This window comes from Podarcis liolepis, assembly GCF_965112155.1.
Source record: "Podarcis liolepis genome assembly, chromosome: 9".
NCBI lineage: Eukaryota > Metazoa > Chordata > Lepidosauria > Squamata > Lacertidae > Podarcis > Podarcis liolepis.
The window spans coordinates 60,912,148-60,940,064 of record NC_139564.1 but is presented as its reverse complement, the minus strand read 5'-3'; the positions used below and the strand labels follow the sequence as shown (position 1 = coordinate 60,940,064).

The following is a 27,917-nucleotide window of genomic DNA, read 5'->3' as shown; positions in this document are numbered from 1 at the left end:
CCAAACCAAAGGCCAGGCAGAACAGCTCTGTCTTGCAGGCCCTGCGGAAAGATGTCAAGTCCCGCAAGGCCCTAGTCTCTTGTGACAGAGCGTTCCACCAAGTCGGGGCCAGTACTGAAAAGGCCCTGGCCCTAGTTGAGACCAACCTAACCACCTTGTGACTTGGGACCTCCAAAATGTTGTCATTTTTGGACCTTAAAGTCCTTTGTGGGGCATACCAGGAGAGGCGGTCCCGTAGGTATGTAGGTCCTAGGCCACATAGAGCTTTAAAGGTCAAAACATCTTACTCTTTCCAATGGTAGTGCAAGCCCTTCTACTGCAAACCCCACTTTGGGACATCCATTGTCCAAGTTTGCTTCAGAGTGCCATCGGTACAACTGATTTGAAGTGCGTAGCCCACGTCTCAACTCCTTATGTTAGTCAGAACTCTTACTACTTTGATGGGCCTGAATCCCAACTTGTTTTGGAGAAATTAAGAAGAAGAGTTTGGCTTTGATATCCCGCTTTATCACTACCCGAAGGAGTCTCACAGCGGCTAACGTTCTCCTTTCCCTTCCTCCCCCACAACAAACACTCTGTGAGTGAGTGGGGCTGAGGGACTTCAGAGAATTGTGACTAGCCCAAGGTCACCCAGCAGCTGCATGTGGAGGAGCGGAGACGCGAACCCGGTTCCACAGATTATGAGTCTACCGCTCTTAACCACTACACCACATTGGCTGTATTACATTCAGCCCAATCTTCAGAAAATATTTTAACATCAAATCATTTTTCAAAGTGTAGCGATATAATCATCTTCCCTGGTAGGCTGCAATGTACAGAATTAACAGGCCAGTTCTAAATATGTGCAGGGTTATCATGGAAGTGCTTAGGATGGGACGTATCAGCAACGCAATGTACCAAAACACAATGTTCCGCCAGGACTGCAAACATAATTACACTAGTGCCGGCAAAAAGGCAGATTTGATGGGTGCTGTCCGGGTAAATAAGAAGCACTTGTTTTCCCCCAGACAACAACCATTTATCAAGGAGACCAAGGATGTTCTCTGAATTCTGAGAAGTTTAGCTTGCAAGTGTGTGTGTATATGTTCTGATCTAATGTGTAATCTCCTACATGGCAAAATATTTTAATGCTCTTAAAAATAACAGACAGTCAATCCTATACATATTGCACTCAGAAGGAAGTTTTATTTAGGTCAGTGGGACTTAATTCTCAAGCAAGTGTGTATAGGATTGCGGGCTAAATCTAAGACACACACCATCCGATCAAGTTTACTTTTACTTTACTGCTTTTAACTCAGTGGCTATGTGAATCACACAAAGAGGCATCGTGCACAGAAAGGGGCTGTGAGATCCTTCCACTAGTCCTACCCTTGAGGTCATGAAGGAGGCAGAGATGTTCAGAGATGTTCCAAATATTTTCATACTTCCTACCTTCATGGAACACTTTTCATATGGGCTAGTTTTCAGAGAATACTCTGACGGTCACAAAACTCCTGGACATTTCAGAGGATTCTGCAGCATGGTCTAGGAACCACAGTCCTATCAGTTGGGCACCAGGCCACTCTTCCCCAAACTGGTGCCCTTCGGCTCTCATCAGCTCCAGCCAACTGTCACAGATGATGGTATTTGCAACCAAAAACAACTGGAGGGCACCAGCTTTGGAAGGTTAGCCTAGGCCTACTTGGATCTCACTCTTACCCCATATAAATTGAGAATCTGCCCTAAAATACACCCAAAACATTGAAGGGGGCGTTTGAAAGTAGAAGGCAAACTTTCATTTGGGCAGTTTGTCTGCCGCTACTGGTCTTCTTATTATGAAACCTCTTTGAAAACCACAAACACAGAACATCACTGGTAACTGCCACAAGTCACTAATGCAAAATACTAAAGCACTGACACCCTCTGCTGCTTTTTGCCTCTAAATATATATACGAAAGTAGGAAATGAGAAATTTTCGGTAAGAAAGAACACTTAACCTTAATTAAAAACAGTATGTTGTGGTTAAGAAAATTCAAATGCAGACAAGTGCATACTGAGCAGTATTACATAACACTTACTGTATATTTTTAATACCTTGCAAAATAAAAGTATGCCAAAATTGATTTATGTCATGGTTGCAAATCTTAACATAGGCTGCTAAAACTCCACTAGGGTCAGTTCAGGACTGAAGTCCTAATGGGTTTTTTTATTCTAAACACTGCAGATAGAACAAAACACTTTGGGCTCTATTTTTTAATGAAAGTAAAGATAATGTGAAGTAGGCAACTCCTTACACTCATAACTCAGATTATGGATTCCTGGCTGGTTATAGATCACAGGTTCATCTACAACAAAGATGGAGATTTGTGGTCCTCCAGATGTTGATGCAGTACCAGTCCTATCAGCCCCAACCAGCACAGTCAGGGACAATGAAAGTTGCAGTCAGGAAACAACTGAAAGGCCACAGCTCCCCCACCCCAGATCTGCAAGTATGATGCAATGGATATTTCACAAGGAATAACGTCCACTGGAAGCAAGATCCTATAGTTATTGCACTAGCACATTATCAATGATAAAATGATTTTACATTCACAACACCTGTACCAAATAAAGCCATTAAGGTGACTTAACTGTGCAGCTGAATTACAACTGCTGGTGCAAGGCACAACAGTTTTAATAATCTTAAAAAAGATAGGCATGAACACATCACCTTGCATCAGATGACAAGTGTCGCTTGCATGCTTCCACCCACCACTGGTGGTGTAGTGAAGAGGCATTTCCCGCCTATCCTCCCTTCTGCTCTGGCCAACGCAACCGGCAGTTCTGTGGATACAGTGGTGTCTGCCCCCCTCCACAAAGTCTTGCTGTTAAGGGGTGAAGATTGCTCCCAAATTCATTACCAGTTGGGAGTCAATAATGCCGGCGGGATTTTTTTTTACCCTTTTTAGTGGATCTGGTTTGCATTTAAGAATGCATAGTAATAGAGCAAACCTATTTCTTCCACTGCTGGACCTTCTGGCCTTATTCCCTACCTCCAGTTATTGCAAATCAGTACAGTACAGTGGTACCTCGGGTTAAGTACTTAATTCGTTCCGGAGGTCCGTTCTTAACCTGAAACTGTTCTTAACCTGAAGCACCACTTTAGCTAATGGGGCCTCCTGCTGCCACCGCGCTGCCGGAGCATGATTTCTGTTCTCATCCTGAAACAAAGTTCTTAACCCGAGGTACTATTTCTGGGTTAGCGAAGTCTGTAACCTGACGCGTATGTAACGTGAAGCGTATCTAACCTGAGGTACCACTGTAATATAAACAAGAACCTAGCAAAAAGACAGTTTGTCCAGCCTGTCTGCTAACAAACTTATCTAGCAGAATAAAGAAAATCATGATGTTCCCAGATACTTTTTATTTTTTCATTTCTCCAAGCACAGAGGCCACCCACTGATCCAAGGAGAGCAGGAGAGAGGAGCAACCAGGGGAGGACTCTCTAAATTACAAACAGGCCCAAGAGTCCAAAAAAGGCTGGTGACCTGTCTAGCAGTTCAGGGTAATGTACATGACTTCAACCATTTTATCCTCAGAACCACCCTTAGATTAGGCCAAAGGTGACTCAGCAAGCTTCACGGCTAAGCAAGAATCTGAACCCAGATCTTCCCAATCTTAGTTTGTGACCTAAGTCATTGAGACCAGGATAAAGAAGGACGGCCTTCTTGGGATATTGTTATATGTCCCATGGTCCTAGGTTCTTCAAATTTTTATTTTCCCACTTTCTGTAAGTTCTATAAAACTTACTAAGTTTTATTTATTTATTTTTTAAAAAGGACCACCCATATGAACTTTTGCAACCTTTAATATAATTGACAGAGACCCTTCTGGCTGCTTATTTATTTACATTTATTTAGTAACCTACATTTCCTCAAAGCAATGCACATGTAAAAAGTGTCAGACTGATCCTCCTGAACGTCTAATAAAGTCACTAAGTAAGGTGCAGGTCAGTGAAAGCCAGGGAATTGGCATCATAATGATAATTAAAATAAAATCATTAGTTAAGTACAAAGCATTCTGAAAAGCAGGAAAATTACAACAGTAGGATGATAAACGTGCAACTCTACAACACCGTGAAAGCACACTCAGGAAAAGAGTCATACCTTTTCCAGGATATTTCAGAATACTCATTTCACATTTATAACATGACACAAGTACACTGTTGATGTTAAATAACAACTATCTTAGATTTTGCCAATAGTCTGTCTGTAATTTCTGGATCCTCATCTTTTCTCCCTGCATAGGAATTCTGAAGCCAGCATGTTTTAGTATTAAAGGTAAGCCCAATTAGCTAAATAATACCAAGTAATATGTTTAGGACTGAAGTCCTAACTTAAAAAAAACCAAACGAATTAAAAGCATCCATGTTCAGTATTGGTTGGCATTACAGTGTCATCGCTAGCCTTCTCCCAAGGTTCTCTCTTGAGAATGTAATAGCTTCTGGGGCATCTGTTGTCTGTTCCAGGGATCCCTATTCCATTGTGAACAGGAAACATTTCTTTATAAAGATTGAGGAAGCTGATATTTTAACTCAAAAGTCAACACAGTGTGACCTGGCTTATTAAAGAGCAAGAGAAAGAGAGGAATAATATAAAACTGATCCAGTTAATGTGCTTCTCAGTCCTATACTTGTTTACTCAGAAGCAAGTCCTATTGAGCTTAATGAAGTTTACTCCCACAAAAGTGCCCATGCTAACCTGGAAGTCAGTCACTTAACTCCACGTAGCTTGTGTAAACATGCGTAGGGTTTAGCTTACAAGGGTTTGAGGGCACCGCCTTTACTAAATTTTAACTGTTTTATTTGTTAAACAAATTTATAGACCGCTTCACGCCATAAAAGCCATCAGGGTGGTAGGTGTACCCAGCTCACAACCTAAACTTCTGCACACACTTGGAAATTTAACTTGCCTTGAGTTCAGCATCATGCATCTCCTAAGAAATCTGAAAACGTTTATTCAGGAACAAAACCAAATCTGTATAAATCAGGTGTGCAGTTCTGCTCGGCTGCAAGACCAAAAACAAAAGCTTCGCCAGCCCCAGCGAGCAAACGGCTCTCCTTCTTTATCACAGCTGGCCTCTCACTAAAGCAAAGTCGGTGGGGCTCCTTTGGCACAGGGAAGATCAGCAACAGGCTTTTTACAGGGAGAGATCCGGTTTTAAATGACCCCCCCTCCCGCCAGGAAATCAGTGCAGGGCTTGCATATTTTGCGGGTTTTAAATACTTGCAAAGATCCAGAATAAGCAAAAAGCAGCAGTAGGGAACAAGGGGCAGTCTTTTCCCAGAAACTTTTTTGTTTTGCCTCCCATCCCCAAAGCAGAAGAGAGAACCGGGGTGGGAAAGTTTTCCTTTTCCTTGCCTCCTTTCGCCTTCTTCCTCCATTAAAAGAAGGACAAGCCTGGGAGGGAGAAGAAGGGGGAAAGGGGAAAAAAAAAACCAGCTTGAGGCTGGAATGCGGAGAGGCAGCCACAAACAACTCACCAGGTTTGCTCGGATCTGGAGAGCAAGAGGCGCAGCCCCAAGACGCCAGCCAGCGCAGCTGCGGAGCGACTCTGCCTTTCGCCTGGTGTTTTGATTCCGTCGACCACGTCAGTCTAGCAGGCAGCGCTGCAAGACCCGGATCTGCCGGCTCGCAGGCAAGGGGAGGGCTTCTTCTGCACCCTCCCCTTGTCTCCCATGGGATCGCGGTGGGCGGCGCGCAAAAGCGCACGGGCCGCACCCCTCGGCGGCCGCCCCAGAGGAAAGCGCTTGTAGCCGAATCGTGCGGCGGAAAACTAAGGCTGCAGTTGCACGTTAACCCTCCATTGACTTGTAGAGTCCAAACCGGGGGGGGAGGTGTGTAATCTAGTCCACTACTCCCATGCAGGAAACTCTTTGCCCGACGGGCTCGAACCCACAACCCTGAGATTAAGCGTCTCTCTCTCTCTCTCTCTCTCTCTCTCTCTCTCTCTCTCTCTCTCTCTGGCTTTTCAAATTAAAGTTTTGCAATCACATATCCAACATACAACATAAAAACAAGATTCCAAAGAATCTGCTGGACTTCCCTAGTCCCCTTTGTGGGTCCTATTGTTAGTCATTTCCTCCTGCAACTTTTATAATCAGGTCTTTTGCATCTCTATTATATCCAAAATTCACCATTAAACTACAAGTGTTAATCCAATCCTACTAACGATTTTAACTGTTTACTGTGGTTTTTAATATAAACAATAAAATTTCCCCATTCTTTATTAAGGTTTTGGTCTCCCTGACTTCTGATTCTTGCAGTCTTTTTTGCTAGAGATGGAAAGAAGATAAAGTCCTGACCACAGAAGAATGGCAGATTAAGTGGATGGGATTATGCTGAAATGGCAAAAATGGCACAATAGCCAATTTTTAAAGTGGCATGTAAGTCCCTTAGAATGAATATGGCTTTACAAATGAGAAAAGAACTTTGAATCAATAACTTGGTATTGATAAGATAGTAATGTTTTCTGCTAGGTCATAAATGGACTTAGGTTAGCACTCTATTTTCTGGTAACTTCCAGATTGGATTATTGCAACACACTCTACATGGGTCTGTTCTTGAAGACCACGCAGAAGCCCAACTGGTCCAAAAACACAGCATGCAGATTCCCGGCTGGGGTTCCTTTTAGAACCACAGAACCTAGGACTTGCTGATCAGAAGGTCGGCGGTTCGAATCCCCGCGACTGGGTGCGCTCCCGTTGCTCAGTCCCTGCTCCTGCCAACCTAGCAGTTCAAAAGCATGTCAAAGTGCAAGTAGATAAATAGGTACCACTCCAGCGGGAAGGTAAACGGCGTTTCCGTGCGCTGCTCTGGTTCGCCAGAAGCGGCTTAGTCATGCTGGCCACATGACCCGGAAACTGTACGCCAGCTCCCTCGGCCAATAAAGCGAGATGAGCGCCGCAACCCCAGAGTCAGCCACGACTGGTCCTTTTACCTTTTAACCCACTGTCTAAAACGGGCATGGTTGCTGGTTCATTTCCAGGCGCAATTCAATGTGCTCTTGTTTGTGTTTATAGCCCTAAATACCTAAAGTCCCAAATATATGAAACACTGCCTCCTTTCCTACTGTCTTGAACGTTAAGATCAGTATCATAGAATCATAGAGTTGGAAGAGACCACAAGGGCCATCGAGTCCAACCCCCTGCCAAGCAGGAAACACCATCAGAGCACTCCTGACATATGGTTGTCAAGCCTCTGCTTAAAGACCTCCAAAGGAGGAGACTCCACCACACTCCTGGGCAGCAAATTCCACTGTCGAACAGCTCTGTCAGGAAGTTCTTCCTAATGTTTAGGTGGAATCTTCTTTCTTGTAGTTTGGATCCATTGCTCCGTGTCCGCTTCTCTGGAGCAGCAGAAAACAACCTTTCTCCCTCCTCTATGTGACATCCTTTTATATATTTGAACATGGCTATCATATCACCCCTTAACCTCCTCTTCTCCAGGCTACCTCCTCTTAACCTCCTCTTCTCCAGTAGAGGGGACCTCTTGGTAGTTCCATCACCCTTGTTTTGGGGTGCTGGCGACCCTTAACTATGGAATTCCCAGCAGAATGGAAGTTGTAATCCAGCAACATCTCCAACCCTTCTCTAAACTTAGTATTTTGCCAAGTTAAAATGTATTATTGTTTGTTGGCACAGCTGATGGGAAGAGCATGGAGGCCCTCTATTGGCCAGGGGACCAAAGGACACTAGGGTGCTGTATCCCCTGCCCTCCCAGAAAGAAGTCTGGCAAGGTGAAGGCAAGCCTAGTCCCACCCATTGGCCAGAGAAAGTATGGGAGGAAAACCTAGTTAACGTGACCTGAAGTCTACATCATGGCATTATAATTTTAAAAATATTGTTTAATGGACAAATGGTCATGGGGGCCCCATTAAGAAAATTGACATCATGGGAGAGGGCATAGAAATGCTCAATATAATATATATATAATGGTACCTCAGTTTTCAAACATAATCCGTTCCGGCTTCCAAAACGTTCGAAAACTGAGCCACAGAGGCGGTCTGCAATTTCAATGGAGAAAAATTTAAAAAATGCAACAGAAGTTGTTCAACTTCCAAGGCGTGTTCAAAAACAGAAGCATGGGTTTTTGGCGTTCGAAAACCAAAACGTTCAGCTTCCAAGATGCTTGAAAACTGAGGTACCACTGTATTTAAAAAAACTGGTGCTACCCAGTTATGAAATTCCCTCCCCATGCAAATTCACCTGGTGCCATCGTTACTATTATCTTTTAGGTATCTGGCAAAGTCACCCTGTTTTCCCATGCATTCTTTTATTCCTGCTGCAACTGATGCTTAAAAAAAAATCACTTAAAAAAAACCTGCTATTTGTTTAGCTGGAGAGAGAATATGCATAATATCGAAAATTACCAAATCTAGGATTGATCATTGGCATTGTAAATTCAAAGCCTGAAACCTGCTGAGGCTTGGAAATTGTCATCTGGTTAATACCCTGGCTTTAATATTTAATACAGTTAAATAACACCTTCAATTTGCTCTAGGAAAAAAAATCTGAAGAGGGGGAAGTCTTACTGTGAATATTCCTTACTGAAGTTGCTTAGTCAATGGCAGATTTAATTTGACATATTCCATCCTGCAGAAGGCACTGTAACACCAACTTTTCAACCTGTGCACAGAGAAACAGGTAACATTTATAAAGCAAGCTACACATATCAAGAGGTAAGGAAGGAGGCAGGAAAATTGAGAGGTGCTATTGTCTGAAATGTGAGCTCACACTAATGTGCTAACTAGGTAGCGAAAGCAGTTCATACTAACATGTTTCATTGTAAGCAGATCCACAATTGCTATAAGAATTACAACATATTTTGAATATTGTATCTAAGTGATTACAGTGGTACCTCGGGTTAAGTACTTAATTCGTTCCGGAGGTCCGTTCTTAATGTGAAACTGTTCTTAACCTGAACCACCACTTTACCTAATGGGGCCTCCTGCTGCAGCCACACCGCCAGAGCACGATTTCTGTTCTCATCCTGAAGCAAAGTTCTTAACCCGAGGTAATATTTCTGGGTTAGCGGAGTCTGTAACCTGAAGCGTATGTAACCTGAAGCGTATGTAACCCAAGGCACCACTGTAGTCTAAGAATGTGCATGTCTTCCATTTATCTCTCATCAGTAACTCAATTTTAACAGGATCATTCTTTTTAAAACTGAGTAATCATAGGTCAAAAACTCTTTAACCCTCTCTTCTCCAGTATTAATTGCAAGCAGGGTAGAAAGGGGAAGCAATGTGAGCGAACTAAACAAGATATTTAAAGGGTCTAACAGTCTATATTGCTCACACTTCCCTGTGCTGCATGATTCTGTGATTTTAATATTCTATTGGGAGCTCTCTCTTGTTGGAGTGTTTGATTATCCCCATGCTTTGGATCTAGGGATCCAGCCAGTTCTTTTATTAATTACCCCACATGGGTAATCTTCTATATCTATTCTTATTTTCCTTCCCACATGTAAAACCATGATTCTGTAGCTTTTAAGAGTCTTAAGATGGAACATGGGAGGTGGTAGCATACATTCAAATAAGGATCTGAATATGGTGTACAGTTTTCAGGTTGCATCAATGCCTTTTACTGCTTTTATTCAGGGACTTTCCCTGGAGCCTGCCTTTTGCCATATGGCCTCATATCTGACTTATGCTGCAGTCCTAAAAGCCCTATCTATGGAAGAAGCACCATAGTGCTATTTATTTTTCAGTAAACATGCAATAGTATTGCATTTGTATTGCTCCATCTCTCCTCTCTACTGTCCCCATGTCCAGGTTACTTTCTGTTGTAATATACAGTTACTGCCTCACACTTGTGTGCATGAAACGGTTAACCTGAGCCCTGAACTCAAGTTGCCGGAGTGGGTGTATATTAGCAGGCTCTCAGCAGCTTCTGCTCCTGCTTCTTCTCAGTCTTTTCTTTTTGTGCAAGCAAAGGAGCCATGTGGCCTGACTCCCAACTCAGAAAATGGTACAAAATCTCTCCAAAGGGAGATTTTAAAGCCTGCATCTTTGCTAACCCAAAGACTGCATTATCCTTTTTGTAAGAAAACCAAGCACTTTTGTTTTTTTAGACTATTAGGTATTAAGTGATTAATAAATCAAATAGATAAGTAATAATAACAGACTGGAACTCCTCAGAAGGCCATCCAGCTGTAGCCACTGCTCTGAAGGACAAAATATTTCTCACTTCAGCATCCCATGTCCGATGGCCCCAATATTATTGTAATTAATACGTGTATTGCAGCAGGTCACAGGGTGGGCTACAACAATTTGAAAGTCAGATGAAAACCTGTTTGTACAGTCACAAGAATAGGGTGGACTCTGAAAGTGCACATCTCAGGTGTCAAAAGGCATGGTTAAGAGGGGCATCTTCAGGATTCTCCAAAAGTTGTATAGTGAAGAAGTCAGACACACCTATGGGGAGGGAATTTCACAACTTAGGGGCTGCTGCAGAGAAAGGCATATTCTGGGCTGCTGCCACCACAAACTCGTGAAAGAAATTGCTACTACCCCAGTGCCCCTTCTGCTGATCTGGGAGGGTCTGTGGGGAAGGAGGCATTCTTTCATTTCTAATTTTGACGTCCCACATGCTACAAGAGCTATGTACGTGGAACAAGCTTCATGCTGAATGCTATTGACATTCTGGGGAGTGGAAATGCTTACAAAATGCTGTACTGCCTCCACAATGTGGCTGCTTGACTCTGCGTCCTACTGCACTCACATCCTGGTGCCCCATTTTGGAAAGCGTCCCCTGAGCAATTCTGCCGTCTCCTGTACACCTCAGACCTCTCCATGTGGAGTATCCAAAACGGAGACCTTTCCCATCAATCTGTGGCGACTTGAAGGCCAGAAAAGTTGCCCAAGGAGAACTGCACGACTTTGAGAAAACATCTTCCATGTCTTGGGAAGGCATAGATGTTTCCAGATATGCTGTAAGCCACCAAGAACAGCTGGGGAAACCCAGTCAGATGGGTTTATTACAAATAATAAAATGATGATGATGATTATAAATTAAACCGGAAGGTGGGCAATGTGTTATGTACAATCCACCCGCCACACAGGCTGGTGCGTGCGAAGGCTGCATTTGTGTGAAGGAGCAGGTAGGCGTGTGATACCTCATACGATGGGAGTGATTTCATCACAAGGGCCTTAGCTCTGCCCTTAAACAACAATGGGATATCAGCTTTGCCCAAGGCATGATGGATGGAAAGAAAGACAAAACATCTTACAAGGACAGGAAAAAACACCTCAGACAGAACAATTGCCACATACAGGAAGAACAAGGATATAGTTTGAGTTCCTCCCTTGCAGTTTTATAAATCACTTAAGGTGTCAACATGAATAGAAGTTATTAATAATGCAGTTGTTGTATAAGGTATTATTATTATTATGACCGGAACGTAATGGAAATTAATAAGATTTTGGAACCCAGAAATAAAGCAAATAAGCCAACCATCAATTCTAGCACTTTCTCTAAATTATATAATTTGGCATTTGAATGATTGGTATTAATAATTGTATTATAAATTGGTATTGTTATAATGGGTCTATTATTGGATTGTAACTGAAAAGTAATAAACAATATTATTAAAAAACTCTGCCCTACTCCCTCACCCTTCCCCACCCACGCTATAATAATAAATTATTATTATTATTTTATTCGTACCCTGCCCATCTGGCTGGTTTCCCCCAGCTGCTCTGGGCGGTTAACAGCACATGTGTATTATTATCTAAAAACATCCTAAGAAATCGATGCCTTCCCAAGACGGGGAAGTTGTGTAGCTCTCCCGTCTCAGCCTCTGAAGGGAGGACCGTCGCGCAAGGAAAAGGGGCCGCCACCGAGAAGGCCTCGCCTCCGCTCCAGACGGTCCACATTCACACGTACGGACCTACGTACCACACACAGAGAGGGAGAGAGAAAAGGCGGTTCTGCCTCATAGTCAGTGACGGCCAAAGGCGGAGGTCGCCGACGACCTCCTGAGGCGAGGTGGGCGAAGGCCTCCCCTCTCCCTGAGGGGTGAAACCACCGTCTGACGGGAGAACCTCTCCTCCACTTTTTCTCCTCTCATTTTGCCTCCCCTTCTCCACACTTTTCGCGGGGGCCCGAAGCAGCGGCTTTCCCCCCTCCCCGCCCTTTCCTATTCCCCTCCCCTCTCCATTTTCCTTTCTCTGACGGAGAGGAAGGGGCAGGCGGCCGGGCGGCGGCGGCGGCCAACGCGCATGCTCGGCGCCGGCGCCATTTTGGAAGGGCCGGGAGATTAACCCGCGGGAGCAGCGGTGGCGGCGGCGGGTGGAGGAGCTCGGCCCGGCTCGGCGGCGGCAGCGGCGGCGGCCTGGGGTTGGGCGGGTCGTCGGACCCCTCCGAGGACATGGCCAACATCGCGGTGCAGAGGATCAAGCGGGAGTTCAAGGAGGTGCTGAAGAGCGAGGAGGTCAGTCTTTCCCTCCCTTGTCGCCCTCCTCGGTCGTGGCGTTTATTGGGGGTGGGGGAGAGATTTGGGAGGCTACATCCCTTTCGGTTTTCCTTCCCTCGCCTCCGTTTTTCTTTCTCTCCGGGGTCTCGGAGAAGCAGCGATGTTGCCTCGTTTCCTCGGGCAACGTTCATTTCCCATGGGGGAAAAAAAGGAAATTTCTGGGGAGGGGAGGGGGTCCCCCGGTGGGGAGTGACCCCCATCTGAGGGGAATGGGGTGGGGTGGGGGAAGGAAGAAGTGATGAGAAAGTGGGAAGGGGATCAAGCTAGGCCTGCCAGCTCCATCTGATCCTCTCTGGTGCCCGTGTAGGCCCACCCAAGAGGCCCAGAGTCACGCCTGAATTTGTAGCGTGTTAACCACCATACGTGTGAATCTGCCCCTTCTGGGGGGTGGGGAATGCACGTCACTGCCCTCCTCAAGCTGTGCTTTTGCTGCTCTCAAATGTCAACATGCTCTCTCCAGCTTGTGCTGGGGGTGAAATAAGTAGCACACACCACTTCCCTGGCTCAGATGCTGGCCCATGTAATATTATTATTATTATTTATACACCGCCCATCTGCTTGTGTTTCCCCAGCCACTCTGGGCAGCTCCCAACAGAATATTAAAAGCACAATAAAACATCAAACATTAAAAACTTCCCCTAAACAGGGCTGCCTTCAGATGTCTTCTAAAAGTGGCAACCCTGCCACTGGTCTCCAGCTCAGTCCCACAGGTATCCTGCCACCCTTGTCTTCTGCTTTCTGGTAAAACTGACTAGGCCGGAGAAAAGTTAAAAGCCTTGTTATGGTTACCAGCGCAGATATGGATGCGGCGGTTGAATTTCCCCCCAGCATTTTGTCAAACCCATTAGAGCTTCCCGCTGTCACTTTTTTTTTTGGCTGGAAAGTAGAGGAGGAAGACAGGGAAATGAAATTTGGGACTGTGAAACTGGCAATGCTTCCCTTTGCACTTCCCCATTTCTGTGTGTGTGTGTGTGTGTGTGTGTATAGCCATTCAGAAATCTGGAAACGCTGTGGGGGGAATGGTGGGTCAAAGAGCAATAAATTGTGGGCGCATTGCATCGGTTCACAGGTGATGAAAGGTTGAAATGCAGTTGTAACCTGTATGACCATCAGTTGACTAACATAAGATTGCCTCAGTGCATGGAATACTTTGTTTATTCCTTTCACATGTACATAGTGGAGGAGAACATCCAAAGTGCTTTTAATTGGTTTGTACGGTGTCATACTGTTAATAGGAAGAATATGAATCTATTGGTGGTGTAAACTGGTATGTTATTTGTTATTAGCATAACTGAGTATAAAAAAATACCTGTGTGATGAGAAATGATATGGCAGAGATAAAAGGTGGAGGATGCATAGTAGCATATTGCTTTTGAAAACCAACCTCTTAAGAAAAAGTGTGAACTGTAGTCGCAGACTTTGAGGACATAAAAGTGTGTAGTGACCCTTTGCTGCATCCTTACACGTGGGTGGCACTGTGGGTTAAACCACAGAGCCTAGGACTAGCCAATCAGAGGGTTGGCGGTTCGAATCCCCGCGACGGGGTAAGCTCCCATTGCTCGGTCCCTGCTCCTGCCAACCTAGCAGTTTGAATGCACGTCACAGTGCAAGTAGATAAATAGGTACCGCTCTGGCGGGAAGGTAAATGGCATTTCCGTGCACTGCTCTGGTTCGCCAGAAGCGGCTTAGTCATGCTGGCCACATGACCTGGAAGCTGTATGCCGGCTCCCTCGGCCAATAAAGCGAGATGAGCTCCGCAACCCCAGAGTCGTCCACGATTGGACCTAATGGTCAGGGGTCCCTTTACCGTTTACCTTACAGTGTGATTATAACACACACACACACACACACAGAGAGAGAGAGAGAGAGAGAGAGAGAGAGAGAAGGCCACATCCTAACATCTAGTTGGTGTACTTCCACTCCTGGGATGGGATGGGCTGGCCTTAAGCAATTGTAAGTGATTTTTAACCCTCCCCTGCTGGCAAAAGTTAAACCAAGGGAAGTCATACTGATGTAGAGTTATTGGTCTTGCCCACACAGCTCCATGCAACTTGCACCAACAAAAAACCAAGTGTAACTAAACATTTCATAGGAATTCATGGAAGGGCAGAAAATTCAAGTTTACACTACCTGCCCAAACCTGGCCACACACACCCTGGCTAGAAACAAGATGAAGCTGAACTTACACAGGAGATATGCTGACATAACTTCCTGGTTAGGATAAGTTTGACATACTGTCTTGTACTACTCCACTGTTGCCATCTTGAAAATGTTAGTTAAGAGCAACTCCGACTGATTTTCGGTATGAGGACCATTTCACACATTATGACAGGCAAACCTAGACTTGCCTTGTATTTAAAAAGAAGATGCAAAATTAACCCCAGCATTATAATCAGTGTACTTATATATACATGTTTGCACATTTATTGTTTACACTTAAAATATTTTAGTTGTAACCTTTTTAGGTATCTATCTACATATCATTATATATCTGTAGCTATATAATTGTTTTCATGTGTGAGGATAGCAGAGACAGCATACAGAAACAAAAATTCAGTCTACTTTAGTAGACTGTTTTAAGTAGATATATACTTCACTCTAATGCCAAAAGTTGTGGACACACGTTCCTAATTCTGGCTGCATCATGTCCACAGCCTTTCCTGCATGCTTTCTATGCTAACAAAATAAATGCTCACACAACAGTTCAGATTCATGTATTTTCCCTTCAGATTGTCATCTCTAGATAGGAACTTTGTCCTCATTTCCAAGCAGTTGTGCATTGAGAAGCAAGTTTGATATTAGTGATCTGTTGATGTTATATAATAGGCAGTGCTATAAGTATATTGCCTGTCAGTGAGTTGTGTCCAGAAGCTATCTTATGTTGTACTACAAATAATAATGGAACTGAAATCTTTCAGTGTTGGTATGATTGATAATATTTGAAGAAAACGAGGGTTTTGTTTTAAATCTGTGTCTTGTCCTTCAAGGAGCCCAGAGTGATGTACATGGGTGTATTTCAATATCTTCACAACAGCCCTGTGTAGTAGGTTAAGCTGAACAATAAGTGCTAACCTGAGGCTGTCCCATTTGCTTTATGAGTGAATGGGAATACAGTGGTGCCTCGCAAGACGAAAAGAATCCGTTTTGTGATTCTCTTCGTCTAGCGTTTTTTTTGTCTTGCGAAGCAAGCCCATTGACGGATTAGAGGATTAGCGCTATTAGCGGCTTTTAGCGGCTTATCAGCTTATCGGATCAGCTGATAAGCGGCTTAGCGGCTTAGAAAAGGGAGGAAGGGAAAAAAACCCGCAGGAACTCGCAAGACATTTTCGTCTTGCAAAGCAAGCCCATAGGAGATTCGTTTTGCGAAGCACCTCCAAAACGGAAAACTCTTTCGTCTAGCGAGTTTTCCGTCTTGCGAGGCATTCGTCTTGCGGGCCACCACTGTATCTGACATTAGTCATATTGGGAGTTAGACCCATTGAAACCAATGGGTTTGGGTAACTTAAGTTCATTGATTTCAGTGTGTCTGCTCCAAATAAGATGTAGTTTGATATCACCTAGATTTTTTTCCTTGACCAGCTTCAGTTCTTTATTAATTACCCCACACTTCAGTCCACACCACGTGCTAGATTTATAATTGTTATCATAACTAATTCTGCCCTTCCTCAACACAGTATTGTGTAAATGTTACCAAAATGGGTTCAGACTACCATACTGTCCCTATTCTTTTATTTGTGGTGATGAGATATTGTATTCCTAAAAATTAGTAATCCGTAGTTATCATTCTGAAATATGGTCTAATATTTCACAGTAAGAAAACCAAGATGTTGGCAACTTTGAGGATATATAAGAAATTATCTCTTGTAGGTCTTGGTGTTGGATCTTTCAAATAAACTGTTACAACAGAGGGAAGATACTAATGCCTAAAACTAGCCTAGAAAATCTGAAGGACCGCTTCTACAGCTCTTTTGCACATGGAACTCCAATTAATTTTATTCTAAGCTTACCTGTGAGGCAATTGCAAAATGCATGCATATGCAACAGCATGTCTTCATATCTAGAATTGTATCCAGTTGGTGTCCAGGAACAGATCAAGGTGATCTTCAGCATTTTTCTCCCTCCATGCTGTTCTAAAGGGTCTCACAACCCTCTGGAAGCAGAAATGAAGCAAGGAAAGGAATTACTGAAGATTGCCTCAATCCCTGTTGCCCAGAATGAAAGAATCTTCTGTCAGCATAGGACCACCATTTGTATACAACCCCTTAAGAACATTTTAGCTCCTTTCCACAGTAAGTTTCCACTTGCACAGGGCATACATGAACTGTAACATTTGAATTATATAAATGGTTTGGAGGGTATCCAAAGTGGCTGGAAAACCAGGAGTGCTGGTAAACGGACTGACTGGTTTACTAAATGTAATATAATTCATACTGATTTGGGCAAGAATGTGTAATATCTGTCCTTGTTTTATATAGAGAATGAAAAACTCAATTTTTATGATGAGTTTGGTTAGCTGGTTTTTTGTTTTTGTTTTTAAAAAAGCTTAAGGTATTTTTTTAAAATGTAAATCCTATCACATCTTTCCACTAATACTGGGCCCCCCTCCATGATGGCTTAAATTTATGCTTAAAAACGTAATATATTGCAATTAAAAACAAAAAGACAAAATAGCCAGTATAATAGAAACTTATTTATGGATAAAAAAAACCACAAATCTGAAAACCTTGTGCAAATAAAACATTTGTAATTTTTACCCAAAAGAAAGCAGAACAGGCACCTAACAAACCTAAGTAGGGTGTCCCATAATTGGGTTCCATAGCTATCCAGCTTCTCTCTGGCACAAGGAACACCTGCAGCAGAGCCTTAAATGAAGATATTAACACAAAAGGAGTTCATATGGGAGCAGGTATTTATTTGAGGAATTGTTATCCTGCTGTTCAGCAAAAAAAAGAAAAAGGCTGCCAAACTGACTTTTAAAGATCAATAAAAACAAGGCATTACCTCCCTTCATGCTTAAAAGTCCAAAAGACGTGAAGCAAAATGAAAATGAATTGGGAGGGAGGAGGAAATAAGCCAACTCAGGTACCCGTTCTTAGTTACAGGTTCCTGTAATGTCCAGCTGGGATGGGAAAAGTTCATCCCTGAGCCAGATGTTGCTCTCCCAGCTGCCCTGATGGAAGTGTTCCCCAACCCCATCTTCCCTCTCTTGCTATAGTCTGATGTAATAGTTGCTGCCAGGTGACAGGAGGAAAAAGTGTGACTCAGCAGAGCAGAAAGGGATCCTGCCCCTCTTCTCCTCTGCCAAGTGACAGTTGGTGAACGGACAATATTATTTTGTTCTGTTTTCCTGTTGGGAGCATAGCCTTGAGTTTCAGAGCAGGTACAGAGTTTCTTGCAGAAGGGAGTTTGCAAAAAGAGAGCATCCTTGGACTCCTGATCAAAGCTTCCATCTGGCACTGCTGAAAATGGTTCGGGATCAGGGTGGTTGGGGTCTGAAGGTCGAAAGAAGAAGTTTGAATTGTAACTGGAAACAAACTGTCAATATGGATATTGAAGCATTTCTGAACTAGTTGAAACTTCTGAATGCTCATCATAATCAGCCCCATGTAAAATTCCCTCCAGTAGTCTAAACTGGACATTACTAAAGCATGGATAACTGACAAGATTTGCATTTTTTAAGGACTGATTGCAGCTGTTGCACAACCAACAGTGGAAGCTGCTTCTGACCACCAATTTTACTGCAAGGCCAGACCTAATAGTGACCCAAGTGAATTTCATGGGAGAGGAAATTGTTGATGTTGTTTAGTTGTTTAGTTGTGTCCGACTTCGTGACCCCATAGACCAGAGCACGCCAGGCACTCCTGTCTTCCACTGCCTCCCGCAGTTTGGTCAAACTCATGCTGGTAGCTTCGACAACACTGTCCAACCATCTCGTCCTCTGTCGTCCCCTTCTCCTTGTGCCCTCCATCTTTCCCAACATCAGGGTCTTTTCCAGGGAGTCTTCTCTTCTCATGAGGTGGCCAAAGTATTGAAGCCTCAGCATATCCAAAACTGGCTGAAAACCCAACTCCCTGATCAGCTTTACTGTCTATTAACAAAACCTTTTTATTTTGTCTAGATAATAGATATCTAATTCGTTGGTACAAAGTCTGATGAAAGAAACAGCTAGGTGTCATTGTTTTTATATTGATGGTGCTATACCATATCCCCAGACACAGCAATTTCATGTAGATGGGGAATAGTGTGGGACAAGGATGGGAATCTGGCATTCCATAGCAAAAATGTCATTAGGTGGGGCAGAAATACCCAGTGTTAGAAACCTAGGAGCTACATTGCACCTTAAACCTAGGTTATGGGTGCTGCAACAGAATGTATAGGCATGCTTTTTATAGCAAGAATACAAACCTGAAAATGAATGAACTGCAGCTAAAATACTATGTTCATTTTTCATATGGCCTAGTCCTTCCCCTGCCCCGCCCCCTAATATTCTTAAGAGGGTCTCATCTCCAGTCTTCAGAGAGTAGCTGGAAGTGGGGAGGCAGAAAAAGATCCTCCTTTCCTTCCACTTTGCAGTTTTAATCTAAAATCTTAGGCACAGTACTGCTCCCAGAGCTCAGAAACTGCTTGCACTAATGAAATTCTGTTGCAAAATGCACCTAGAACAATGGGAGTTTCGAACACTGGAAATACTTCATACCTACTTCTTGAATCAGTGCGCCAGAGCACCTAAATAATTTTAGCACAAAGTGGAATTAGTTGAATGTCAGATTGCCTGTGCCATTTCCATGGAATGTATACATACTGTAGGTTTCTGGAGCATGTTCTAGACTGGAGTATATAGCTAGGGCTCATTGTTACCCCACATCAATTGAGAGCAGGGGTGGTAACCTCATGTCAAGGGCTGCATTCCCTTTTAGTCTCTTGGCAGCATGCTAATAGTAGATGGGACAAGAATTAAAAGTGGGAGGGCCACCCCTCTTACCTCTTTGCACCACCCCTTTTGAACACCCTCTTTCTGCTATCCCATTTCCCCTCCTGTTGTTGTTACTCTTATGCAATTGGGCTAAGTACTGGATGGAATTGGACTAAGGGCAGCAGGTTGCCCATCCATTCTAAAATATGCTCAAGTTTCAGATTGCAGGTAAATATAATAATGATGAGCTTTTAGAAAAGTTTGCCTGATGTCATTGATCTTTTAAATGAGTTGATTACCTTTTTGCAAAACCAGTGTTCCCTGCAACACACTTTGAAAGCCACATTTTTTAAAAGTACAGTACTCTTATCACAATAGCTAAAATCATATGTTTTGTTCATTGCAACCCATGTTTATGTGTCACTAAGGTCTCACAATAGTCCAACAACAAGGGTGGATACTTAGTAGAGCTACTTATTTTATTTATCATAAGATATGAAGGAAACACCCATATTTATAGAAAATAAATTGAAGATGGTACAGAGCCACTGATTCAGTTTTTTTAAATTAAAAAATGACAATATAAGCCTATGCTTGTCTACACAGTTAAAGAAGAATATACAGATATAAAAGGATGTCTGAGATAAGGATGGAACTATGTACAGTAGAGGAAAACAGGGTAATGTTCTGGAAACTGCTACAACTTAGGGGTCTAAAACTGAAACATCTTTACTTACCTTTAACATATAGTTACAACTGTTAATTTATAGTACAGAGCAACAGGGGTGTTGATATATTGCCATGTCAAATACAGTGGTGCCCCGCAAGACGAATGCCTCGCAAGATGGAAAACTCGCTAGACGAAAGAGTTTTCCGTTTTGGAGGTGCTTCGCAAAACGAATTTCCTATGGGCTTGCTTCGCAAGACGACAATGTCTTGCGAGTTCCTGCTGGTTTTTTCCCCTTCCCCCCTTTTTCTAAGCCGCTAAGCCGCTTATCAGCTGATCCGATCAGCAGATAAGCCACTAAAAGCTGCTAATAGCGCTAATCCTCTAATCCTTCAATGGGCTTGCTTCGCAAGACGAAAAAACCGCTAGACGAAGAGAATCACAGAACGGATTCTTTTCGTCTTGCGAGGCACCACTGTATTATGAAGCATGCTGTTTTAAAAATCTATCCTGTGTGTCATTTGGTTAAACGTTTATACTAGTTTTAATTAAACACTTGTACTACTGTACTTGCCCAAAAGCTTCAGTTGTAACCACAATCCAGCAACATGTATGCAGCACATCCAGGTGTGAACCTGGGCCTATTGGGTGTTCTCGCTCTCTTTTTTCTTAAGAGACTCCATGTATTGCATCTCTATGGGGTTTGTGTGTGTGTTACACAATACAGTTTGGAGATTTGGAATATGACTTTCCTAACTGGTGTACCTACTGTTAGTTGCATGTGTTGCACTTGTTGAATCAGGTACTAGTTGAATCAATGCTTTTTCTACAGTGGCTCCTCTTTTGTGGAATGTTCTCCCCAGGGCGGCTCACTTGACACTTTCATTACATATCTTTGGTGCCAGGCAAAAACATTTCTCTTTAACCAGGTTTGGCTGATTAACATTCTATGGCTTTTTTAATGTGTTTGTGGGAGGAGGGGTTATTGGTTTGTTTTCGCTTTATTATGTATTTTATATTCTGATTTTGTATTTGTCTGTTGTGAACTGCCCTGGGATCTTCAGTTGAAGGGTGACATACAAAACAAGGTCACACCTGCTTATTTCTGATTCCAATACTCAAATTAGTGTCTGTGTTTAGACATTGCATGAATTAGGATGATGCAAAGAAGGCTGATGTCCAAATGCAACTGATATGTTTCATTGCAACAGCTCCTAGTACTCTAGAGGCAGTTCATAGTCTTCCTACACCTAGATTTTTGTGGGCTTAAAAGAACTAAGGTATTTTGAAAACAGGATAAAGATCCTACTTAATACTTCTTGGAAATTCCTCTAGGACGGTACTTTTCAACCAGTGTGCCGTGGCACCCTGGGGTGCCTTGAATGATGGTCAGGGATGCCGTTGGCAACCCTGGCCTCTGTCCCTCTTTCCTTCCCTCCCTCCCTCTGACCCCCCCCCTTGTGTCTCTGTCCCACAAAGGCTTGCATAGCTATTTGTTGCAGCAGCTCTGGCTACAAGCTTCCCAGGTGAGTGGAGCCTCTGGGGCTGGTCAGGGGGTGCTTCCCAGGTCCCTGTGGGGTTGTGTGAGGAGGAGCCTCTCTTTGGGGGCAGGGGGAGCAGATCAGAGACCAGGGGTGGCAGCCCAGAGGACTCCCAAGGAGGGGGGAGAGGAGAGGAGGCTGAGGGAACACTCCACAAGGGATGGTGTTCGAAAAGGGGTGAGGGGTTGACAGCTCTGCAGGCAAGGGGTGACATAACTGGACTCCTGAGCCCCAGAGGGGTGCCACAGAAAGAATGCAGTTGGTCAAGGGAGCTGTGGATTCAAAAATGTTAAAATGCTCTAGGAATTAAACTAGTAATTTTACTTTCAGCAACTTTATTAGGCTGGTCGGTACAGTTTCTGTTTGTAATATGGCTAGGAAGCATCTATTATTGGTGAGACGAGGGATAGCAGGAATTTGTGGTGCATCTAGAAAGCTTTGCTATGGTCCATAGTGATGGTGCTTAAGCTCCTGCTTCTTAATCACTTTGCTGTTGTTTAACCTATGGCCAAAGTGAAAGGGTGTGGTTATTTCTTGTAGCATTCTCTGGTCCTGTTCAAATGTAACATGAACCCATGGCTTGGCGTTGTGACCAAGGATGATAGAAGCTGCAGTGCCGTAACCTTTGCAGGACCACAAGCTCCCCACACCTGATTTAGACGCATTCTAATCTGGTTTGAGACCATGTTTTGGGACCAAGGCGGACTTGATTGCCTTGAAGGATCACCTTTTTCAAGAGAAGCACGGGGGGAACATGACCCTATTACTTCTGCTGGATCACTCTTTGCATTTTAAGACTGTCACGCAAAGTATCCTCCTGGTTGAACTCCATGGATTCAGTATAGGAGGCACTGTACCTCAGAGGTGCTACCTAAAGAGCTGGTTTCATAGAGTCGCATTGGGTGACCATTTCTCAACCTCATAGCAGTTGTGTTGTGGAGTTGTCTGTAGAAGGGAAGTGGAGACAGTATTTGAAAGCCCCTGATGAAGGACCTGAGAGGTCTGACTCATGCTCAGTTTTTTAAAAAAGAATTCTCTCCCCCCCCCCCCCCGCTAGTGACTGAAATCATTAAAGGAGACTCTTCTGATAGTACTATACTTTTTGAAATCATGTTGTGGTCAATGGGAGCCTATACAATCTGCTTTATTTTTTGGGCATAAGTTAAGATCATGTTCATCCAGTTGTTCCTGATCATGGATACTAGTATACTTGTTTGGTCACTGGATGTTAGGTACTATTATTGTGTTGGTCTATCCTTTTATTCATGGGACGCGGGTGGCGCTGTGGGTAAAACCTTAGCGCCTAGGACTTGCCGATCGCATGGTCGACGGTTCGAATCCCCGCGGCGGGGTGAGCTCCCGTCGTTCGGTCCCAGCTCCTGCCCACCTAGCAGTTCGAAAGCACAATTAAGTGCAAGTAGATAAATAGGTACCGCTTTCTAGCGGGAAAGTAAACGGCGTTTCCGTGTGCTGCTCTGGTGCCAGTTCGCCGGAGCAGCTTCGTCACACTGGCCACGTGACCCGGAAGTGTCTGCGGACAGCGCTGGCTCCCGGCCTCTAGAGTGAGATGAGCGCACAACCCTACAGTCTGTCGAGACTGGCCTGTACGGGCAGGGGTACCTTTACTTTTATGCTTTTATTCATTGTATGGTTATTTTTATTTTTTGAAGATCACTTTAATATTTTTAAGTAATCAACGGTGTATAAGCATTTTAAATAAATAGAACAATAATTATTTACTTCATTTTTCTCTCCTGCTTTCTTTTATATAAAGCAGTACCATGTTTTTGTCAGTCTGCCCCATAAGCTGCATGCTACATTAATCTTAAAACATTATAAATTGCTTCAGAATGCCTCATGAGAAGCAACTCATAAATTAAAATAATAACAATAACAAAAATACTAGTAATAAACATATGTTTTCAGAAGGTCTTTCAGAACTAGATAACTTTATTCAGTCATGGGGCGGTGGTGGTACTGGGCAGCCCGGAAATAGCTGCTTACACTTTGAAGGATAATGCATATGAATGTTTTCTGTGTTGCAGGTCAAGAAGGTATGGATCTCCTTGTAAAATCAGGATGTTTTGCATTACACTTTTAAATACGGGCACTCTATATTAGGGTTAGCTTTGCAGTTAGAAAGTGAACTGAGATGATAAGGAGAAAGGGATTTCAAGACATTGTGACTGCATACAAACAAACAAAATTTCAGTTTGGGTTGTTGCTGGTTTTTTGCAACTTTAGGGTAAATCAGTTATTCCTGTTTGCAGCTGAAACTGGCCCTGAAGAGTCCTGATTAGTTGACCCCTTCAGTGTCACAGGGCCAGGCCCCTCTCAAACTTTCCAGAACAGTTTTTGTTTGCTTGTAAAGCACATTATTTGTGCCCCTTTTTGTACCAGTAGCATGGCAAAGTTGCAAGTAATGAATGTTCACATTGCCCATAATTTTAAAATTTTATTTAAAGGCAGACACCTGGGTGGAGGGCAAAACAAATGACAGACTTGGTGTTCAGTTTGCTGGCCAGTATATCTGTCAAAAGGTTGTGAAGGCAGGGAAGAAGCTGGCCTCAAGCTGTGGAAAGAAAAAGAACAAAAGGGCTTAGATTTTAAGTACTTTGCTTTTTTACAGGAATAAATGCTTTAATAGTTGTGTTTCTTTACTACCTGCAAGCTTTATATTTGCTTACTTCACAATTATTATACTTTCTGTTAGGTAATTAGGGATAGTGAGCCAGTTAGGTTATTCACAAATTTATGGAAGATTGGGAAATGCCTTAGGATGTGAAAAACAGTGCATTTTGGGTTTCACCTTTTCCTTAAACAATGGATGGCCAAAAGGAATGCAATTCTGTTTTCTTCTCCTTTTATGTACTTTATGAATCTGCTAAAGCCCATTGTCACCTAGACTTTTCAGTTGGAAAGCCAATTGGCCTGGCCAACGAGACTTGCGTGCCAGCAGTATTTTATAGTAATGTTGAGAGCAATACAGTTCTTGTGCTAATGTGTAAAAAGCCTGGAGGGTATAGGCTGGCTATATATAAATATCTCATTGGAGGGAGAAGACAAGGTAGCATAAATAAATAACATAGAAAATGACTTTTTAAAATAGTCACTGGAGGTGAGTGTTGACTTAAATAATGTTCTTTATAATTGCTTAACTGGTGAAGGAAAGGAGCCTATTGCAAACCAAGGCCACAGTCTCAGTGTGCTGCTGGACTTAATGCAATCTCCTTGCTTGTTTCAAGGATATAGTGGACAGCTTAGGATGTTATATACAGCTTGCGGGAGAAGAGTTTCTTAGCTTAAGCATCTCTTCCCCTCCCCCCCAAACATGCAACATAATGGGTGAGATTTGGTGTAGTCTGAGCAGGCATCTGCTTCTCCTCCCCTGAAATCCTTCTCTGTGCCCCCCAAATCTGCTCAGGACAATTGGGGGACCCTAAAACAGAATTTGGGAGGACAGATTGCGGAGTGGGGGGAGAGAAACTGGAAATCCCATTGTGCATGTGGGCAGACATTATTGGATGTCTCGCGCTATTCTAAGTCTATTCTATTTTGGAATGCTGCTTCTCTGAACAATTATGTTCTAACACCTTCAGTGTATATGTGGATTCAAAATTGCAGTCCATAACTATTGCAATAACTATTGCTACTTAGCTGGAACAGCAAAGGATTCCTGGATTGCAGGGGGCTGAACTATAGATGATCCTTGTGGTCCCGTCCAACACCACAATTCTGTGATTCTGTAGCTCCAGATACCTGCTTAATTATGGTTAGTAGATACACAGTACTTCAACATTCTGTATATTGGTTAAAAATTGGAAGTATTTAGCATACAAAAGACTTGAAGGAAAATTTGTGGCACCGTGTGGACATCTGAGCTAGTAAATTTTGTGATTTAATAATTAGTTGACGATGTCAGGAGCGTCTGCCATAGTCTTGTCTACAAAAAATATATTTACTTCTCTGAAAGATAGCACCTTAAGTCTTTGGAGACCGTAACCTTTTAGAGCAAGTTTGTAACCTGTCTTTGTGAGGTAATGAGAGTCACTAACTTTTTCTCCAGCAAGTGCATAATAGAAAACGTAAAATTTTTGCTCTGTTGTAAATGTTCATTTGTAGTGCTTTCTGCAGTGAAGAACACTTGCAAACAGTACTGGACATTTTCAGTCAACCCTAAAGTTAACTATTAAATGAATGTCTTTCCCTTTGATGCTAATATCATAATGTTACTAGTAGCTTAATTCATGCTGATAAAGATGAAATGTATCTTCATCGTGAAGCTGCAAAGTCTATTATTAATCATTGATATTGTGAATTTGCTTCACACTGAAGTATCCATTTATACATAGGTCTAAAAATAGCTTGACTATAGCACATTTTCAGTGACATATATTTTTCTTCCACTTTTCCTCATTTTTGAAGTTGCATTATTAGAGGGAGGTTTTGTGGCTCCTGCCAACAGTGGTGGAGGTGGGGGTAGTTTCTGCCCATGATAAGGAATCCTAGATCTGTAATTTCCTTACGTGTTGTAGGTTAAATGCCTACGTGTTGTAGGTGAAATTGTTGGGAGGGAAAAGGATTGTTAAAAATGCATCTTGCAGTCCTGTTTAAGAATGATTCAGTTTACAAACTCTGCAAAACTGGAAATAGTGTCCCGGTTTGCGAACTTTACCTCGGTCTAAGAACGGAATCCGAATGGCCGAAGGGCACCAGCGGCAAGAGGCCTCATTAGGGAAAGCACGACTCGGTTTAAGAATGGTTTCGGTTTAAGAACAGACTTCCGGATGGATTAAGTTTGTAAACCGAGGTACCACTGTATAAGCATTTTGGGGGATGGGTGTGTGTGTCCAAAAGCATTTCATTGGATTTTTTGCTAATTTTCTGAGTGCAACCAGAAATAATTCTATTTAGATGCTCTGCATATAGTACATAGAGTCTAAATATGAGCACAGCTAAAATCCCGTTTCCAGTCATGACTGTAATGCATGTTAGAAATGTGAACAAAACTTTGCGTTATATCTATATATACAACAAACTAATATTAATGGTGTCCCAAGCTAAGAGAGAACTGTTGTATTATTTATTGTAGCTGCTACAGTTTGAGTACCATTTTCTAGTAAGTATGATCAGGTAATAAGACTTCATTGAAGGATATGCATATTTAAAACTCTGTCCTGTTTAAGCATAGGAGCCCTTTGAGAATTTCATCTCTAGACTTCAAAGTATCTCCTTGTGAGTTGCATACACTGCTATAACCTTGATGGGTCTTTCAGAGGAATAGTACATTCCTCCAGTTCTCCAAGGACAGTATTTTCCAGAGGTGAAATATATATTTAAGAAATGCTTACCTGTTACCTTTTGGAATAAAAAAAATCTTTGTAGTTTAGAGACTTGTATAATTGTAATACAGTCTACTAGAAGGGAGAGAGTCTTCAACCATTAACTTTTTGTCCTGCAAATAGTTTGCACCGTCATTGTTTTACAAGGTATGCATGAACTAGTATAGTTGCTTTAAAGAAGTAAGACTTGATTAACATGTTTTGAAAAACCAGTTTCCTTAGCTAAGCAGAAACTTTGCTAAGGTGAGTGGGCAGGAGTGATGTTAGAGGGCAAGGTTAGCAAAAGCAGCAGAATGTCTCCAGGCACCAGGTGTGTGAATTCTGTAATGACTGGGTGGTCCCCATTAAATGTCAGAAGCGTGGCAAGTTAAATTTTTGAGTCCCCAATAAATAAAGCTGGTTCATCAAGTCTAGTTATGTCAAGGAAAGACATACCTATATGTCTTGGCTTCATACACTTTTGTAAAGGAATTGCAAACTGAATTTACTATTTCCAAGCCATTTTCGTGTGTCTCTGTTTATAGGGAGGCTTTATCATAGTTGATTTTGCTTTAAATTTGATATAAATTCAGAGCTGATTTTTGGAATGGAGACAACTTCATCCTAGCAGTGGATATTTGCTAATTTGCAGCCTAATTATATGCTTTACTCAGTCCTAGTCAATGATGTGCAGTGTTAAGTTTTCCCCCAGGTCTTAAGTTCATTAGTAACAAAGAACGGATGCCAATTGAAAATACAGTATTAGGCAAGCTTGGTAGTTTCAATGTTTTTAGCTTTGCTAAAGTAAAATAAACATGTTAAATTAGATCTCACTTTAGGGCATCAAAAAAAGTTTCACTGCAGATTACCCTAATTACCCAGTTAATTTTTTCTCACAAAACATACATCACTGGGGCAAGTTCTTGTATTACCATGGCAGCATAAGACCCTGCTCCTTCCTGCGCCATCAGAGAATTTGAG

General features: G+C 42.7%; 2 protein-coding genes and 1 long non-coding RNA gene across 8 annotated transcripts in view; 2 read left to right on the top strand and 1 right to left on the bottom strand.

Annotated features, from left to right (window-relative positions):
* LOC310686438 overlaps positions 1-5,567 on the top strand; it is a 425,293-nt gene extending 419,726 nt beyond the window's left edge. Inside the window, exon 3 of the long non-coding RNA XR_014515916.1 lies at positions 222-5,567. This is a non-coding gene — a long non-coding RNA (uncharacterized lncRNA). The remainder of the gene's footprint in view (positions 1-221) is intronic.
* SMIM14 (small integral membrane protein 14) overlaps positions 1-11,372 on the bottom strand; it is a 34,989-nt gene extending 23,617 nt beyond the window's left edge. Inside the window, exons 1-2 of one of the 5 annotated variants that reach the window (XM_083460211.1) lie at positions 10,742-11,372; positions 8,551-8,644 (exon numbers count right to left, since the gene is read on the bottom strand). The gene's annotated coding sequence lies outside the window, so the exon portion shown is untranslated. Of the gene's footprint in view, positions 1-5,500; positions 5,796-8,550; positions 8,645-10,683 lie in introns of those variants that run through there. The other 4 variants (XM_083460210.1, XM_083460212.1, XM_083460209.1 and 1 more) reach the window with 4 other exon arrangements.
* A 550-nt stretch (positions 11,373-11,922) lies between these two features.
* The window catches only part of UBE2K (ubiquitin conjugating enzyme E2 K), a 32,537-nt gene continuing 16,542 nt past the window's right edge, over positions 11,923-27,917 (top strand). Inside the window, exon 1 of one of the 2 annotated variants that reach the window (XM_083460186.1) lies at positions 11,923-12,452. In XM_083460186.1, the coding sequence (XP_083316312.1) occupies positions 12,390-12,452 (63 nt within the window). In that variant the 5' untranslated portion in view covers positions 11,923-12,389. Of the gene's footprint in view, positions 12,453-17,753; positions 17,875-27,917 lie in introns of those variants that run through there. The other variant, XM_083460187.1, reaches the window with a different exon arrangement.